Below are 16,717 nucleotides of genomic sequence, written 5' to 3'. Positions count from 1 at the left end.
AGCTCCATGGTCCCTGCAGAGATCAGAGGCTAAGGTTCATCTCTCTTCCTTTCCCTGATGTTTCCTTTCTTGCTGATTATGAGAGTGATTTGCGAGCAAGGTGGTTGGAATAGTTTTGTTTCCCTGCTTATTGGTACAAAGTAATATGAAAAAGCAAATTTCTTTCAGCCTGAGTTTACCCTGGATAGCTGAGTTCAAAGTGTTTCCAAGGCCAGATTGATGCTGAGTTCCACTGGGGTCTGTGTCCCAGGCATTCCCCCTGAGGCTGCTCAAGGAGGTCAGGGCAATGGACTGTATTGGATGGAGGAGTACAGCAAAGCTCCCACTTTCCAAAGTCTGTGTTTTTGCAAGGCCCAGAGTCTATATGAAAATTTGCACACTTCCTCATCTTCTGACCCTCTCTGACTGCCTGCTGGGAGTTGCCAGTCTTAAGGGAATAGAGACTTCATTTCTTTTTGTGTCTCTGACCCAAATCCTACTGTTTATATATATATATATATATTTATATAAATATATATATATATATATTTTTTTTTTTAATGCACTTGCTTCAGTTGTATTCTACTGGGGCCAGGCAGAGATTGGCTGAGAGGTATTGTAATAACTGCTGTGAGTTCTAGGGAAAAGGAAAATATGGAAACTTGGTTTCTCCAGGCAGGAGCTTGGTTGGTTGCAACCTTCTCAACATGGTTCCCTGTTTTCTGCATGAACCTTCTATGTTGAGACAGGCAGAGCATTTCAAAGAGCCAGCACACCTGGCAGCTCCCAGAACAGCTAAATACAGTCTGCCTTTCTGCCTTCCCTATGTCTTCATCGTATATCTCCTTTTTTTCCCCTCTGTTGCAAGGCTCTGTGGGCTCTCCCTCCCCCTCCCCCTCCCCCTCCCCCTCTCCTCCCCCTCCCCCTCTCCTTCCCCTCCCCCTCTCTCTTTTTATGTGTGCATGTCCATGAATGTGCATGTGCACGTGTGCACATATGAGTGGAGGCAGGGGACAAGCTTAGATATAATTCTTTTGGGTGTCTACCCTGCATATTGAGGCAGAGTCTATCACTGTCTCGGACCTTGCTGAGTAGGTTAGACAGGCTTCCCAGTGAGCCTCGGGGATCTGCCTGACTTTGCTTTCCCTGTACTAGGATTGCAAACATGCTCCCGTCTTTCTTGTGTGGTTTCTGGCTACCAAGCTCAGGTCCTCATGTTTACACAGCAAGCACTTTATTGGCTGAGCTATCTCTCCATCCAGTCAGTGTTGTGCTTTTTCTTGCCCTCTGGTTTGATAACCAGAGGTTCTGAGCATCTCCACATCTCTGTCCGGCATTGCACTCTGACAAATTCCTCAGCTACTCACTTCAAGGAGAAGCTGTTTTCTGACTGTGTCAATTTCAAACCACAGAGAAGCTTAAAGGTGCTGCTTTCTTCTACCCCATCATTTTGGTGACAACATTTTGTCACTGACTGAACTTTTGATTGCACAGCACTTTTTACACTTTACAGCCATATTGTATGCAGTTTTGTGTCTGGTAAATTTTTCTCAGTATTATGTTCATGACAATATTTGTGCTGTTACATGTAGCAATTGGCTACTCATGTCCATGCCTTTATCACACCAAGTTGTATGATTATACAGTATATTTCTCCATTTTGCTGCTGGACACTTGGGTAGCTTCCAGTCTGAGCAAATACAAAGACTGCTGCTGTGAACATTCTAGGGCATGCCTTTAGTAAGCATGCATGCACTTTTATTGGAGAAGTATTAAGGAGTGGACTTGCTGGCTCATGAGGATGTGTGAAAAGCTCAGGTAGACCAGTTCTCCAACACACGTACATAACTTATATTCCCTCGTGCTGTGTGGGAGACCTAGTTGCTCCATGTCCCAGCTAATACTTGGTAAAGAATGTGACTTAAAACTGTGCTTCCTTGATGCTAGTGGATCTGAGCATCTTTTCAAATGTGCACAGCCCATTCGTTATATTAGTTAGTGAAGAATCTGTTCAAGGCTTTTGACTGGTTTTCTGTTGATGATCAAGTGGGGAGGGGAAACATTTGAGTACTATTCTCCTATCCTGGAGCATCCAGAATCAAATATGCAGGTGCTTGGGGCCCCCACTTTCATCCTAGTGATGAGGTAGAACTGGTTTGCTACAGAGGCCGAGTCTCAGAGTAATCAAGACATTATGGGAAGGTGAGTGGCTCTGCTGCTTTGGGGAGGGTCAGCCCATTGACAGCTTCAATTTTGATATCAGGAAGGTGAGGAGGTGGAGGAAGGATATGAGAAGGGCTTAGTTAGTGCCTCTGGCAGCTGAAGCAGGTGCACAAACCATAGAAAGGTGTCCCTTGGTGAGCTCTATTTTCTGGGAGAAAAGGTCTCCCAACCCAGCCACGGAGGAAGTGGCATGCATGTAGCCTCTCATTTAGGACAAGCCTCCATAAGGTAGCTTCCCCTCTGGGGTCCTCAGAACGTCTTATCAAGAGGGAATTAGTAGGGTTTACACAAATAAGGAAGCCGTGTTAAGATAAAGAGAAGCTTTGTAAAACCACACAGGTGGCGGTTGAGGGAGCGATACTTGGACCCATCCCATGTGCTAAGGGAATACCTCGTTTCATGCCGTCTCTTCTGCTTAGCCATGGCTTCTATTCCTTAGGACAAACTGAAGTTCTTGATTCCTAACTGGAGATTTATAAAGGAAAGTGGGGTGTGATGTATCCTGTAGCCTGCCCTATGTACATCAGGGGCTTTCCAGGGCTTTGTCCACATAGTTTTCTCCTGGGTGCTGCCAGAACTTCTGGGGGGATTGTCACCTCCCCCTACTTGGATTCTTGCATGCTCTCTGGAGCCTCTGTCCCTGGGTTGGACCATGTGACTACCTAGCCTGGTTAGGACTCACATGCTTGCTTTCTCTGTCCCCTCGCAGCGTTATGTCATGCCCAGACCAGCAGAGGGCTCCATGAGGAGTTATAGAAGATGCCCCGTGTCTCCGCTCCTCTGGTGCTGCTTCCTGCTTGGCTCTTGATGGTGGCCTGTAGCCCACACTCCCTGAGGATTGGTAAGTACAGGCTGGCTCTGGATGATAGTCTCGTTGCTACCCTAAGTGTACACAGAGGAGATGTCTATACTTCATAGGCTCTGTGGGATGCTTCCCTGACCTCCCTGAGTATGGCTGTGACAGACATGGAGGTGGTGGAGGCAGAGGCAGATACAGATGTGAATGTGGAGGTGATGAGGGGGCCCGTGCTGACAGCTCCCATCTGTCCTTCCTAGTGTCTAGAATAAAATGATGCTCACTTCCCGGTATGATTCAAGACAGGTTCAGTCCTGAATGTGAAGCTGTTAGTAATGGCGGAAGGTGAAAAAGGCTGTAGGGATTCCAAATCCAGGACCGGAGATAAGCAGTTGGTTGCCTCTTTCTTTTGATTAGTTAAAGAAGAATCTAGAACTTGGTGTAAAGGTTGTGTTTGGCAATTTGGATGAAGTCAGGAGTCTGCTTGGTGATTCTAGTCCGGCCTGCTGGCAAGGGTCTTGAGTTGCTATCTGCTAGCCATGGCGTAGCTCTGAAATGGAAGACTAGGCACCTCAGCTCTTCTTTGTCCTCATTGCTGAGAACAAGCAGGGTTACCACCTACACCCCTGGCACCTCTACTCCTGGCAGTCAGGATGGCGGGAAACCATGTGCCTCCTCCCTGCCATGACTAAAGCTCAGACCACTGGAAACCAAGACTCTAGATCTTGGGACCTGGTGGTAGAGATGAGGACATCATCTACTCTAGCACAAGGAATCCTTGGAGTCAGGACAGGTGGGAGGGTGGTAGAGGTCAGACATATGTACATGTGTATGTGGGACATGGGTTAAGTGAGGCATCAGCTATCTAAATTCTTGTGGGCTGAAGAGAAGTCTCCTGAGACCAGGACCTCCAGTGTCAGGTTTGATGATTGTTCTTGTGGGCGGTTATATGCAGATAGCTGTGAGTCCTTCTTCCCTGACTGAAGGTGGGTGGAGTCATGACTGGACTTTTTTTTTTTTTTTTTTTTTCTTTTGAGATAAAGTTTCACTGTATAAACCTGTCTGGTCTGGAACTCCCTACATAGACTCGGCTGGCCTTGAAGTGATATAGATCTGCCTGACTCTGCCTCCTAAATGCCAGGATTAAAGGGGTCTTGCCACCATGCCCAGCAGGACCCAGATCTTCATTGTGAAACTGAAGGCTGGAGGCAGATGTAGAATAAAATGGTTGGATCGCAACCAGGACTGGCTTTAAGGGCACCAGAGTACAACTGGCACTCTGGTGATGGTCAGGAGGCCCAGGCATGGGCTGATAGCTCAGACCACATCCAGGTGAGGCATCACCTGTCAGAGGCTGGCACAGTGGCTCTCAAGCTGCTCCTCCCTGTTACCTCATGGCCATATTTCTCCATGGGAAACGATGGCTACTGATGGACATCTGAAATGTGGAGAGGTGATTTAATTCTCCCCTCACTCTGCACTCAACTCCTTGTTCTGCCTGCTTTACAAAAAAAGGCATTAAAAAACAAGATTTTCTCTCCCTCCCTTCCTCATTCATTTCTATAGAAACTACAAAATCTAATTTAATTCTACTTGGTGATGATGCAAAGCGGTTCATATCCTTAAGATGCTTAATTTATAAGATGCCCACAGTTATCTAGCATTTACTTCGAGGTCCCCACCACTACCACCACCAAATGAGCAGATAAAACGGCAACCCATCAATTTCCGTTTGTCACTAATGGGAAGTAGAATGGAATCGAGCCAGAATCACAGCCCCCACCCCTGCCTTGCCTCTCTGAGCATTGGTTCTCTGGGGAAGGAAGCACACGCTGGAGTCCACAGATCTGTCTTGGTTGCTAGGTTAGCAAGAGGGCTTTGAGGGGTCCCCGTAAGCTCCCCCTAACCACACTAAACAGAGAGTGCTTGTCTGATTCTGTTGAATCTCCAATTTTGTTTTATGTCAGTCCCCTTTAACCTGATTTCTAACCACAGATTCCCCTGTCCATCAAGGTCAAACTGGGTTTGAGAGTTGGGGGGGGGAAGGAGGGAGGGAGGGAGAGAGAGAGAGAGGAAGAAGGAGGAGGAGGAAGAGGAGAAAGAGAAGGAAGAGGAGGGGGAGGGGGAGGGGGAGGAGGAGGAGGAGGAGGAGGAGGAGAAAGAGGATGCCAGGACTTGTTTTGTCTCTTTGGTTATCCTGGAGTTAGAAGTCTTGTAAAGGTCCCTGGTGGTCTCAGGTGCTGCGGTGCTAATTACAGCGACCCCAGTGGGACAGTAGAGTAGGGCAGGACTGGGAAGAGAAGTAGGTCAGGAAACTCTGAATAGCTCTGCTTCATGCCAGGCAGCCTGGCACATGGATGGGCTGGGGCAGTGCTGAGGTTCTCAGGTCTTTGACTGAGGTTCCCAGGTCTTTGACAGATTCACAGGAATGGGAGGGACCACTGTTTCATTCACCTTCTCAGGGGTCACTACAACCACATATGAACTTCTCTGGGTCTTTCCCCAGAGCCCTCCTCTACATCTTCAGAATAGATGGCTGTCAAAGCAGGACTGTACATAGAGACAGGGAATCTTGGAGATAAATTGTCCAGTCTGCTCCATCCTCAGCCCGACTTGTCGCCGGTGACAATATGGATGTTTGGAAGAGGCAGACAAGCCCATTGCCCTGCCTTGTGATGGCTGTTTTTCATTCAAGCGGGGCACGGGGCGGGAGATGCAGCCAAATTGTCTATTACGGTGTCTGCTGTTTACCCCCTGAATGAAATTTTGGGTCAGAGAAAGGGATTTTATTTATGGCTGCAAGGCTATCCGCATAAATTTCCCAAACTCTCACATGTGTGTCAGACCCCTTCAGTCATCTATCTCCTGAAAATGTTTTAGATTTTACTTCTTTCCCTCTGGGTCCTCTGAGCGATGACTGGGGAGCCACAAGTAAATAAATGCCTGCCAAACTTCCCCCATCCCTGCAGATCTCCCCGACTTAAAGAGATCATGGCTGCTGGGTCTTGTTATAGCAGATGATGAAGACCCATTATCCAACCTGCTCAGTTTTGCAGATGAAGGGATGTAGCCAAGGTCACATTGTTATATGTGGCTAGCCTGAGAGCCTAATAGCTTTGACTCATCTTTTGGGGGCCTTTTAGCTATTAGGCAGCACAGTCAGCTTCAGTACCATGTGACATTTTCTCTTTGTTTCCCTTGATATCTTCTATGTTAGTCAATGTCCTTTTTCCTGCTGTGTTGGGTACTTACTCAGTTCTTGTTAACTGATGGATGACTGCTTGCTTGCCTTGGCCGGTACTTCTGCACTGCACTGTATACACATTGGGCTACCCACTACTGCCCAAGGGTGAGGGAGGCTTACCCACGCTCTCTCTATCTATGCTCTTACTCTGTGGGAACGTGTTTCATCCTATCCTCCTGCTGGGGATGATCCCCCTCCTCCCTGTTGCCTCCTCCTCCTCCTCCCAGCTGCCTCTTCTCTTTGCTCCTCCTCCTGCTCATCCTCTTCCACCTCTTCTCTTTATTTTGATTCTCCTCCTCCTCCTCTCCCTCCTCCCCATCCTCTCCTCCTCTTCCTCCTCCTCTTTTTCTTCCTCTCCTGTCACTTTTGACTAAAATAGCTTTTCATCTGAAAATCCTTTCCCTGGGGACAGCAGCATTTCTTATTTCGGGTTTTAAAATATTGAAAGATGGATAATCATGGCTTGTATGGTCTCTTACTTTGCCTTGGCATTTTTACCCGCAGTAAATTACCAAATGATAGCTGACAGAGGAGAAAATCAGCAGGGATCAGCAGGAACTTCAGAGGGTTGGTCCTGATGCTCATGGGAGTCTCTTGGCATTGGTGGCACGGGACATCGTGCAGGTTAAGGCAACAACTGAACCCCTTTCTTGTTTAACGCTTTCCTACACAGTGCAGCAGTAAGAGCTCAGACTTGTCTGATGCTCAGCCTCACTAGGTCCCCCACCCCCCACCCCCAGGCACTTCACAACTATAAGTTTCTACTTAGTTGACTTCCTCCAGTGACCCTCAATCCTTTGCAGAGAATGTCTAACCTAGAGCATTCAAATGTTATCAAGATGAAGCTAACAGGAGGATTGGGGGAGACCAGTGTGAAGAATAAAGCCACTGGTTACTGATCTCATCCGCTGTGTATGAAATCTATTGGGCACACTGAGACAAACCTAGTGCCGATTTCTTAGCCTTGTAGAGGCCTCACCATGGGGTGTTTTGAGTAGTGAGTTCCCCTCCTAATGTTACAACATGACTTGATTTATGAAAGTTTGATCATTGCGCAACTTTTCTTCTTTATTCCAAATTGAATCAGTTAGATAATCAATCAGCCAGTATTTCACCATAGTGGCAAATAGCTATTGATGACCCTTCATGTGTCACCTGGACAGGGGACACAGGGAAGCTTCTGGACTGTAATCTCTTCTTTGGTAGCATCTCAAGGGAGTCTGTGTCTGTCTGATTCATGCGTTTCCTCTCAGGATCTAGTCTTGACTGCAGGGCCAGGCTTTCCCACCATCTGCTGAGTGCGTAATCTATGGCAAAGTTTGCATTTTGAGCCACCCTTTCAGTGTTCCAATGCTCCCCCTGCCAGGGTGAGACGATGCCCAAGCATGGCATCCCATTTGCCTGCTAGCCCACAAGACGTAATTAGGAAAAGTGTAGTGTGAGTGTGAAATGTTCCCAGAGTGTGTTTGAACACTTGGTTACCAGCTGGTGATGTTGTTTTGGAAGGCCACAAAACCTTTAAGAGGTGGAGCCTCACCAGAGAATGAGGGAGGGCCACTGAGCAAGGGTCTGGAGGCTTTATACCCCAGCCTCACCTCTTAGCCACTAGTTTTCTGAGTGTGAATGTACTGGCCCTGTGCTCTAGCTCTTGTGGATTGCATCCTCCTCACCTGGGAGCCACAATAAACCCTTTGTTCCTCAAGTTGCTTCCTGCCACTTATTTGGTCACAGCAACGAGGCAAGAGACTAATACAGAAAATGAGTATTTTGCTTCCAAAGTGAATGTGTGTTTCTGTAAATGCACTTGCATTCAGATCCTAGACGACTGACTCTCTCTATCTTGCTTCTGGACCCACCCACTTGAACCTACACACTTTGGGGTGGATATGGGAGCTGGCAGGAGTTGGAGAGCTATCTAGGTCAGTGTGCCCAGTGAAGGCATCGGCCAAGATGACACAACTCTCCAACTGGTAACGTTGGTGCCATGGTTTGCAGTGAATAGAGTGTTCTGATGTGTTTACTGGGTTTCTAGGAGACAGGCAGAAGGGGGCATGTGCTGTGAGGAAGAGTCCAAGGTTCTCAGGATTTGTGGCTTATCTAGGATTCTACCGAAGTAAATGGTAAAGTCAGAGGATATGAACTGAGCAGAATCTGAGGGTGTCACAGTCTGAGACAGCCTTTTGGCAGCACATTCCCTGTGGCCAAGATCCAAAAGCTTCCAGAGGCCAGAATGCTGCTGTCTGGACCTCACAGAGGAGTAGGCAAATCATGGTAGTGACCATTAGTAACTGGGGCTTCTCTATAATTTTTCTCAGCATATTGTGACGAGTCTTTGGGGTTGGGCATTGGCAAAGGTCACAGTGCAGAAGTGTCAGAGGTGAGACATAGGGCCCTGATTCTGTAACTGCGAACTGTGGATGATGGAGTTGGTTTAAATATCATTTGGGTGTGTGGCTGCCTATGCTTGTTCGTTCTGGAATGGTCTGGCTTCCCTGCCTGGAACTCGCGTTCATTTTGTCTGGCTGTGATGATATCCGCTCCTCAGCTGGATACATCAAGGTCTAGCCCTGCCTGAGGAAGTGACCGGTACACTTGTTAATCACCACTGGGTTGAGCTGGGAGCACATGGTACTGAAAGAATCTTATCAGAATTTCCAAAACCTGTCTTCAACTCCATGTATGGCTTGCAGAGCCCTGGGATGTGGACTGAGTCATTTGTCCATTGTATTTGAGGGAAAGGGGGTGAGCTTCTGGAAGCTATGAAGAGAGATCTTTCTCTCCACATTTAAAAAAGTCTATCTGGCCGATGGAACGGGCATTTTGGGTACCAGGTGACCATGAGAGGTTTAACAGGGATTTCAGCATCAAACTGAAGATTTCACCTGTCACCCTTAGGACCCTTAAGGTGTGACAGTTTAGTTAGCCTTTGGTCCCATTCGCACATGGAAGACACTTCTGTTTCATTGTGGTTTCATTAATAACCATTAACAAGAGCTTAAATTGAGACAGTCACCTGCCTAATTAAAGCCATGACCCTACTTGGCTCCAGTTGCTTGGGGGAAGTCAGGTAAGACATGCTAGCAGGCAGATCTTGTTTTGTGATACAGTCCAGACTCTCTGGGGGCGTCCTTTCTCCTTGTGGCTGTGGCTGTGTGGTGGGTGGGAGAAGCAGCTGCTAGATCTTAGCTGAGTGCTCGCGTGGTGTGAGTCTGAGTCGGTGGGATGCACTCATGAATGCCAGCAAAACCTGAACATTCCTCTCACAGCCTCTCGGCTCAGCTGCAGGCAAGACCGAGGTCACATTTAACTCTCATTAGTCTGGATAAGCAGACACACGTCACCCGCAGGGCTTATGGAAGCTGCTGGGGGCACTCACAGGGCATCAGGATGCTGTAGACAAGCCAAGAGGCTTCCCAACAGCCGCTCTTGCAGATGGGTATTTCTTCTCATTTGGTGGCTGGTCAGATCCTAGAGGACTGAGCTGATGGTGCCTAGTTAGGCTACAAAATGACAAAGAGAATTGTGGCGAGAACCCAGGCTAATCCAGGCCTAACTTTTCATGCACTGGCATCTACTGTCTTCTTTGTCTGCAGATAGTACTCCTGTGCTGGCCTCAGGAGGCGCCACACGTGAGTCCAGTGTGCAGCCGTGCTTGGGAATGTCTGCTGGTGTGACCTCTTTAGATGACCTCTTTAGGTGCTCGCCTCTGAACCTCTACCCCAGGGCGGCAAGCACTGACCACAGACTATTCTGTTCCTTTCCTCCCATCTTTGAGGTGGGCTGGTGTCCATGGTGAACTTCTCCTGCTCTGGGGAGCTCTCACCCCCGGAAACCTCAGCGTGCCTTGTGTGTGTGTTCACTTGCTTGCCCAGCATATCACTGTCAGCCTCAGGACTTACCCACCTGTTTCATACACATATTTTCAAAAATTGTATTGTATTTCAATTCCAACCACACCAGGCGCCTAGGAGCATCCCATGGGGATAGTCTCTGTCTTTTGTCCCTTCACACCAGATGGCAGATCTTCTCTTGACTCCTGCCCCTCCTTAACCATCCATGCCAGTTCTCTCTTTCCCTTTCAGGAGGCACCGTGGAAGAACTGCTTATCCAAGCCCCTTTACCTCCTCTTCCCTCTTTTCCTATCAACAGCGCTCAGAATCAAACTCGATTGTCAGGCTTGGTGACAAGCACACTTAGCCACTGAGCCATCTCCTTGGCTCCCTCTTCGTGTCTTTCAATCTCTGAATATGGCTGTTTCTCAGACCTTTGACCTCGAGTGTCTCCCATATCAGCACCACGACCGTGGTGATCTTATGTACGTCTATGTGTCTACATAGATGATCTTCCGGTCTCCTCTTCAGCTCTGAACCCATTCTGTAGCTCATCCATGCAGCAATCTACCTGTCATCTTCACACGGGTGACAATACAGACTTAGATACGGCATGTCTGCAGCTGAGATCTTGTCACCTCCTGGCCTGCTCTTCCTATCGTTTCCCCACCTGTGAGCTGTAATGAGCGGGATGCTGAGATGGCTCAGGAGGCAAGAGTGTAAGTAAGTGTGGGAATCAAATCCTCAGCATCCATAGAAAAAGCTCCGCATGATTATGTGTACCCAAAACCCCAGCACTGTGGAACAGGTGGATCCTGGGAGATTGCCTGGCCATAGAGCTGAGTTCTTCGTTCAATGAGCGACTGTGTCTCAGGCATACAGTAGAGAAGTGGTACAGGAGAACACCCAGTGTCCTTCTCTGGCCTCCACAAGTATGTGGATGCATGTACCTGAACACTCATGTATATATACACACACATATCTAAAAATACAAACACAGACCAGGCTCCCTTTCTCTATCATACCTGTTTGAAATTGGGCTCCCAATCTTGGAGCCATCCTTCAACCCATCGGCCCCTGACCCCGCCCCCTGGCCATCAAGTTCTGTTGGTTTAGCTTTCCACATCCAGCCAGTTTGACTCAACAGCTTCCTGCTAGCTCGGGCGTCCCTTCCCTGTTTTTAGTCACACTGACTCTTTCCCACAGTGCCACAGACTTTTTTCTCTTGTTTCCTAGCTCACGGTTATGTCACCTGTTGATCTCAAATATGACATCAAGAGCAATTCTTTTAAACTAGAAGTTGGGTCATGTCAGGTTACTGCTCTTCCCCACATCAGAGCACAGGACTCCATCCTCTCGATGACCCTCAAGGCTCTCCACGGCTTGTCACCCTTCTGTTTATTTATGGTTTATTTCTGACAGCTTGCCTGCTGCTCATGTCACGCCAGCCCAGCCCACCAGCATCTTTCCTTTCCCCCAAACATATTGAGCATGTGTCTACCTTACAATCTCTGTACATGCTCTTCTCTCTGTGCAGTGTAGCAGCACAGTTCATCCATGCAGGACGGTCACACCCTTCAGAGCTGAGAGCCTTTGGGAGGCACAGACTAGAGGCCCCACTTGGTGCAGAAGTGTTAACAAGAAGAACTTTTCCGTCACCTAGAACAGTACACCGACACAATAGGCAGACTCCAGGTCTCTGTTCTCCAAGCTCTGATTTCCAATCAAATCCAGGTCTTGGGGCTCCTCTGAATCCTGCTCTGAGAAAGCCTGAGCCAGCAGTTAAGTGCCTTAACATCTGTGTGAGCTGAGAATCTCTGTCCCTTGGATTCAAACAACCCAGCGCCACTTGTGTGGTCCCTGGAGTCCCCACATCTCCATTGTGTCTGAGTTCCGAGCTTATCTTGGTATTGTGTCTGTGCCAAGCTCCTCAGGACTGTGGCAAGGCAGGCCTTACTTATCTGTCTTCCAAGAACCCACAGGTCCAAACCTGGACCTAAAGTCCCAGCTGGGACTATGTGACAGGCTTCTAGCCTTTTGCTGACACGGCTGCTGTTGGCCAGGTGCCTGCCTGCTGTTGGCCAGGAGCCCACACCCGTTATGGCTGCTTGCCTGTGCTTACGTTCACAAAAATCTAAATGGTGGCAGGGACCCCAGTCCAACCCACTAAGCCTCTGAATAGTGATGACCACTGTTTTTTCTTCCTCTCTTTGCATCCACTATTGGAGTTCTAGGCAGGCTGGTCCTCTTCCTAATGATGGCACCTCAGAGAGCTGAAGGGGTAGGTTTTCCTCCTCTCAAGTTCATCACTACCGCCTCTTACATCATTGCTTGGATTCCACTATCATCCTGGTTACCTTCCTCCTTAAAGGGATTCCTTTTCTTTCCCCCTCCCAGGTGAGGATGCGATCCCCTAAACCAGAGGTACCCTTCTCATCTGCTTCTAATCCACCAGCGGCATGTGCTCCAGCTTGGTAGGGTTGGGCTTTTCCAGTGTTCGGCTCATTCCCAGTCAGCACTGGCTGCATGATCTTTATGTTAAGATAGCCAGGCCCATTACTCCCTGCACTATGAACCTCGGCGCCAGAAACATTCCTAGCTGGCTCTGCTCAGGGTACACAGGCAGAGGCTGCTCTTTGACAGTGGGTTGGTTGTTCCTGGATCTGAAGACACCTGTGTTAAGGTTCCAGATGCTGCAGGGGTGGGGGAGGTGTTCCTCATAGTAAGGTGGTGGCTTCCTCCAAGCTATGAATTTCCATGTCTAGGGCATGGCCTTTTGAGCACACAGTGACACACAAAAGGGAGAGAGTGCCACTTTGCTAGCAAAACTCACAAATTCCCCTCAGGAGCAAGGAGATCTAACAACATGAGACTTTGAGCTTTCAGCTCACAGATGAAATAACAGGGATTTTCCCAGAGATGACAGAACATGGATTCATGCAACCCTGGGGGCCTCTGTAAGAAGCTGCCCCTAGGGGCTGCTCCCGGGAGACTCCAGTCATCAGCTTGTGCTGTGGTAGGCTTGCAAGTGGGTGTGCCCAGATCTCTGGGGCACCACCCCAAAGTCTTAGATCAACAACCCAGAGAAGAAGGGAGCCCAGAGGTAAGGAATTCTTCTGTACATCGTCACTTCTTGGAGCAGTTGGCTCTGAGAGGATCCTATCTTGTGGCAAGGGCAGGTGAATGCTAATTGGAGCGGATCTGGAAACTTAAGAGTCATAAAGGAACTGAGGTTGATCGGCAGCAATCAGTGGCACTGGTAGAGATGGAATAAGGTATTGAAATGATCTCTGTTCTCACCTTCAGAGAGATCCTTTTATTTAATCAGCTTCTCATTTGGCTGTCATGGGAATGGCCTTTCAGAAAGCAAGGGAGCACCTGTGAGGGGCCGGAGCATCTGTGAGGGGCAGGAGCAGAGGAGGCAAGGACCACCTGCTCCTGGAGACAGGGCTCCTGCTTACTTCCTGCTGGGTTCCGAATTGGCTTTCCTCTTAGCGTGAAGTCATAAGGATGGCCTTGTGGGGCAGCATGGAGGTCACATTCAAATTTGATGTCCCAGACACCACGGAACAGTCCCGGTCTTGGATTTTTGACTTACATGTTCGCGAAGCTCACACATATGTGCATTGAGAGAAATGACTCAACCCTCCTCACACTCAATGTCCCATCCCTAAGCAGGGAATAATAGTGCTTATCGCTAATTAATTAATTGGTATTAGCTCAGAGGAACATTATAACGTACTATGAACAGCATATGGCATATCGTAATATTTTGTAAATATTAGTTCTGGTCCTCGAGTTTCGTTCAAGGGATGGTTTTTAACTCAATGATTCCGGCAGGCAACTGCATGGCCCCTATAGGGTGGTGAAATGGTGTGGCCTTCGTTGACACAGGGACCTGGAATTAAATTATAGTTTTGCATGTGACCTTACGCAAATTGAATTATTTGGCCTCCGCTGACTGCTATAAAAAGGGGATAATAAACTCACCTTGTATGATTACTGTGGTTTACGTGAGAGATAACGTATGGAAAACAGCTGGCAGGATGCTTGACAGTCGGTAGGACGTCAATAAATAATAGCTGTTATCAGTGGTGCTTGTGTTATTGCTATTACTATAGTTTTTCTATTGCTGCCATAACAAATTACCACGAATTTAGCAGCTTAAACAAGACAAATTTATTATCTCAGTCTGTAGTTCAGAAGTCTTACTGAGCTGAAGATAAGATGTTCCTTCCCGGGGGCTCTTGCCGAGCAGCTGTTTCCTGCCCATTTGGGTCGCTGGTAGAACTCACTTCCTTGTGGTTAGAGGACCAAGACCCCTGATTTCTCCTTGGCCTCAGCTAAGAGCCCTTTCCAGCTTGCAGTGTGCTGAGTGTTGGCCCAGAGCTTTCTCCTACATTCAAAGCCAGCAATTGTGAGCTGGGTCCTTCTTAGGTCCACTCCCGCAGGTGAACTGGGAAAATGGTCTTTAAGGTTAAGGAGTTCTGAGATTACATTGAGCCAGGGTTTTGGTCCCAAGTCATCTCTCCTTCTTAGGCTCAGTCATCCAATTCAACCTCAATGGAATCTGAGGTCCCATTTTCTCTGGACAGTCACACAGTCTTGAAACCAGCACATGAGCATATTCAGAACCACGGTTCTGCTCATGACAGTTACTGCGGTTAGCATCTAAAGGGGTCACAGAAAATTCTTGTGAACAGTGTCTGATGCAAACAACTCTTGAGAACTTTTCCCTGCCCAAACTTTAACCTGAATTCATGGATTCCCAGTGTCAGTCCTTGTTCATTTTGCTGGAGAATCAGGCATCTCAGCCAACTGGAGCCAAACTCCCCCATGTTGGAAGTCACCACATAAGTTGGTCACGTTACAGAAACTGAGCCCATGCCAGCAGTACAGAGGCAGCCGGGAAGGTGCCGTGTAACAGGAAGTGCTTTATCACTGTGATTTAATAATCTCAGCGCTTCTCACATGTCAGGGCACCGGCAGAGTAGTCTACAAGCTGAATGCTATCTAAGGCTGTCACGTGGGCTTTGCCAGGCTCAGCATGGAGTGATGTGTTTATTTCCTGCCACAGGGCCTGGAGAAAATAATATCCCCCAGAGACCTGGCAGACTCTTACTCTGCCTCCTGTCATCCTTCCTGCGGGGACAGGGCCACTTCTGCTTTAAGAAGTAACTGTGGGAGAGAGGCATTGAAGGCCTGGTGTCTGTACCTGATCTAGCCTATCCCTCTGTCCCCTGGAACTTTGTGACATAGACTGTGCCCTGTCATGTTCTAATTGTTATAAGGGAAGGCTCCTAGACACATAGGACTAAAGAGTCATGAAAAACAAGGTAGAGTTACCCACTTAGGCTGTGATGGTGATGGTGGTAGTCCAGGACAGTGGGCATGCTGGCATAGACTGTGGTGGTCTGGGGACATTGGGCATGCTGGCACAGACTGGTGGTTCAGGACAGTGGGCATGCTGGCATAGACTGTGGTGGTCTGGGGACAGTGGGCATGCTGGCACAGACTGGTGGTCCAGGACAGTGGGCATGCTAGCATAGACTGTGGTGGTCTGGGGACAGTGGGCATGCTGGCACAGACTGGTGGTCCAGGACAGTGGGCATGTTGGCATATAGACTGTGGTGGTCTGGGGACAGTGGGCATGCTGGCATAGACTGTGGTGGTCTGGGGACAGTGGGCATGTTGGCATAGACTGTGGTGGTCCAGGACAGTAGGCATGCTGGTATTGGAAGTGCCTTGTCCTCCCCAGATATTTTCACCATTACAACCCAGAGTGAACTGAATGGCTGTGGACGTGGTTTCCAAAGACTGTATTTGGGAGATGGAGTGGCCATTATGCTTACTGAACACCTACTGTGCACATTCCATAAGTCAGGTTTTACAGCCTCTACAGGTGGTTTTGATAAGACATGGTATTTAAATATAAAACCGCTTGTGTTGGGGAGCAAAGGCACTCACATAGAAGTAGAGCAAGAAGGGATTTGAACCAGGTTTCTTGAGCATCAGCTTTGTGTTCTGTTCTCTACGTGAAACCTCTCTCTGGTGAGTTCCCACTTGGAGCTCTGAGGCCACTGGCTGTACCTTGTGGACCAGGAGCTGGGGAGAAGGTAGACCTGGCCATAGCTCGCTCCAGACCAGGGTGAAGCTTTAAGGAAGAAACCTCTCTGCCCCTCCCCTACTACCTCTGCAATCTTCTTTTGAGAGAAGGGTTGGGAGGGGGAGGGAAGAAGAGAGGGGGGAGGGAGGGAGAGAGAGAGGGAGAGGGAGGGAAGCAGATAGAAGAGGAGGGAGGAACTAACTCAACATTGAACTGCAGGGGTATCACAGCCGAAGGCACCTTAGGCTAAAAATAAGAGCTGAGACTGCTGTGCTCTAAGGGGCCAAGTCTGCATGCTGGCTTTATTTATAGTCGCTTATTTATTAGATTCCAGATGATGTTTAAGCAGGAATCATATGGCAGTGATCTTTGATTACTTATGTGGCTAATGGCTGAACATATATTACTATTGCTGTTTCTTTAGCGCTGCTCAATGTAACTGGGTGCTTCTCTTCCACATAGCCACCAAGGAAAGGGTCAGGAGAATGGAGCAAGCCGTAGCTTGGTGGATGGTGCAGGGGGCCAAGCCAAGGAGATGG

General features: G+C 48.4%; 1 protein-coding gene across 1 annotated transcript in view; it reads left to right on the top strand.

Annotated features, from left to right (window-relative positions):
- Grik4 (glutamate ionotropic receptor kainate type subunit 4) overlaps positions 1-16,717 on the top strand; it is a 425,565-nt gene that overhangs the window by 134,200 nt on the left and 274,648 nt on the right. Inside the window, exon 3 of the mRNA XM_085844546.1 lies at positions 2,912-3,043. Coding sequence (XP_085700672.1) covers positions 2,962-3,043 — 82 coding nt within the window. The 5' untranslated portion in view covers positions 2,912-2,961. The remainder of the gene's footprint in view (positions 1-2,911; positions 3,044-16,717) is intronic.

The sequence above is a fragment of the Mus caroli genome, unplaced genomic scaffold, assembly GCF_978045245.1.
Source record: "Mus caroli unplaced genomic scaffold, Mus_caroli_1 scaffold_11, whole genome shotgun sequence".
Lineage (NCBI taxonomy): Eukaryota > Metazoa > Chordata > Mammalia > Rodentia > Muridae > Mus > Mus caroli.
The sequence above is the reverse complement of the archived record's forward strand: the minus strand, read 5'-3'. Positions and strand labels throughout refer to the sequence as shown.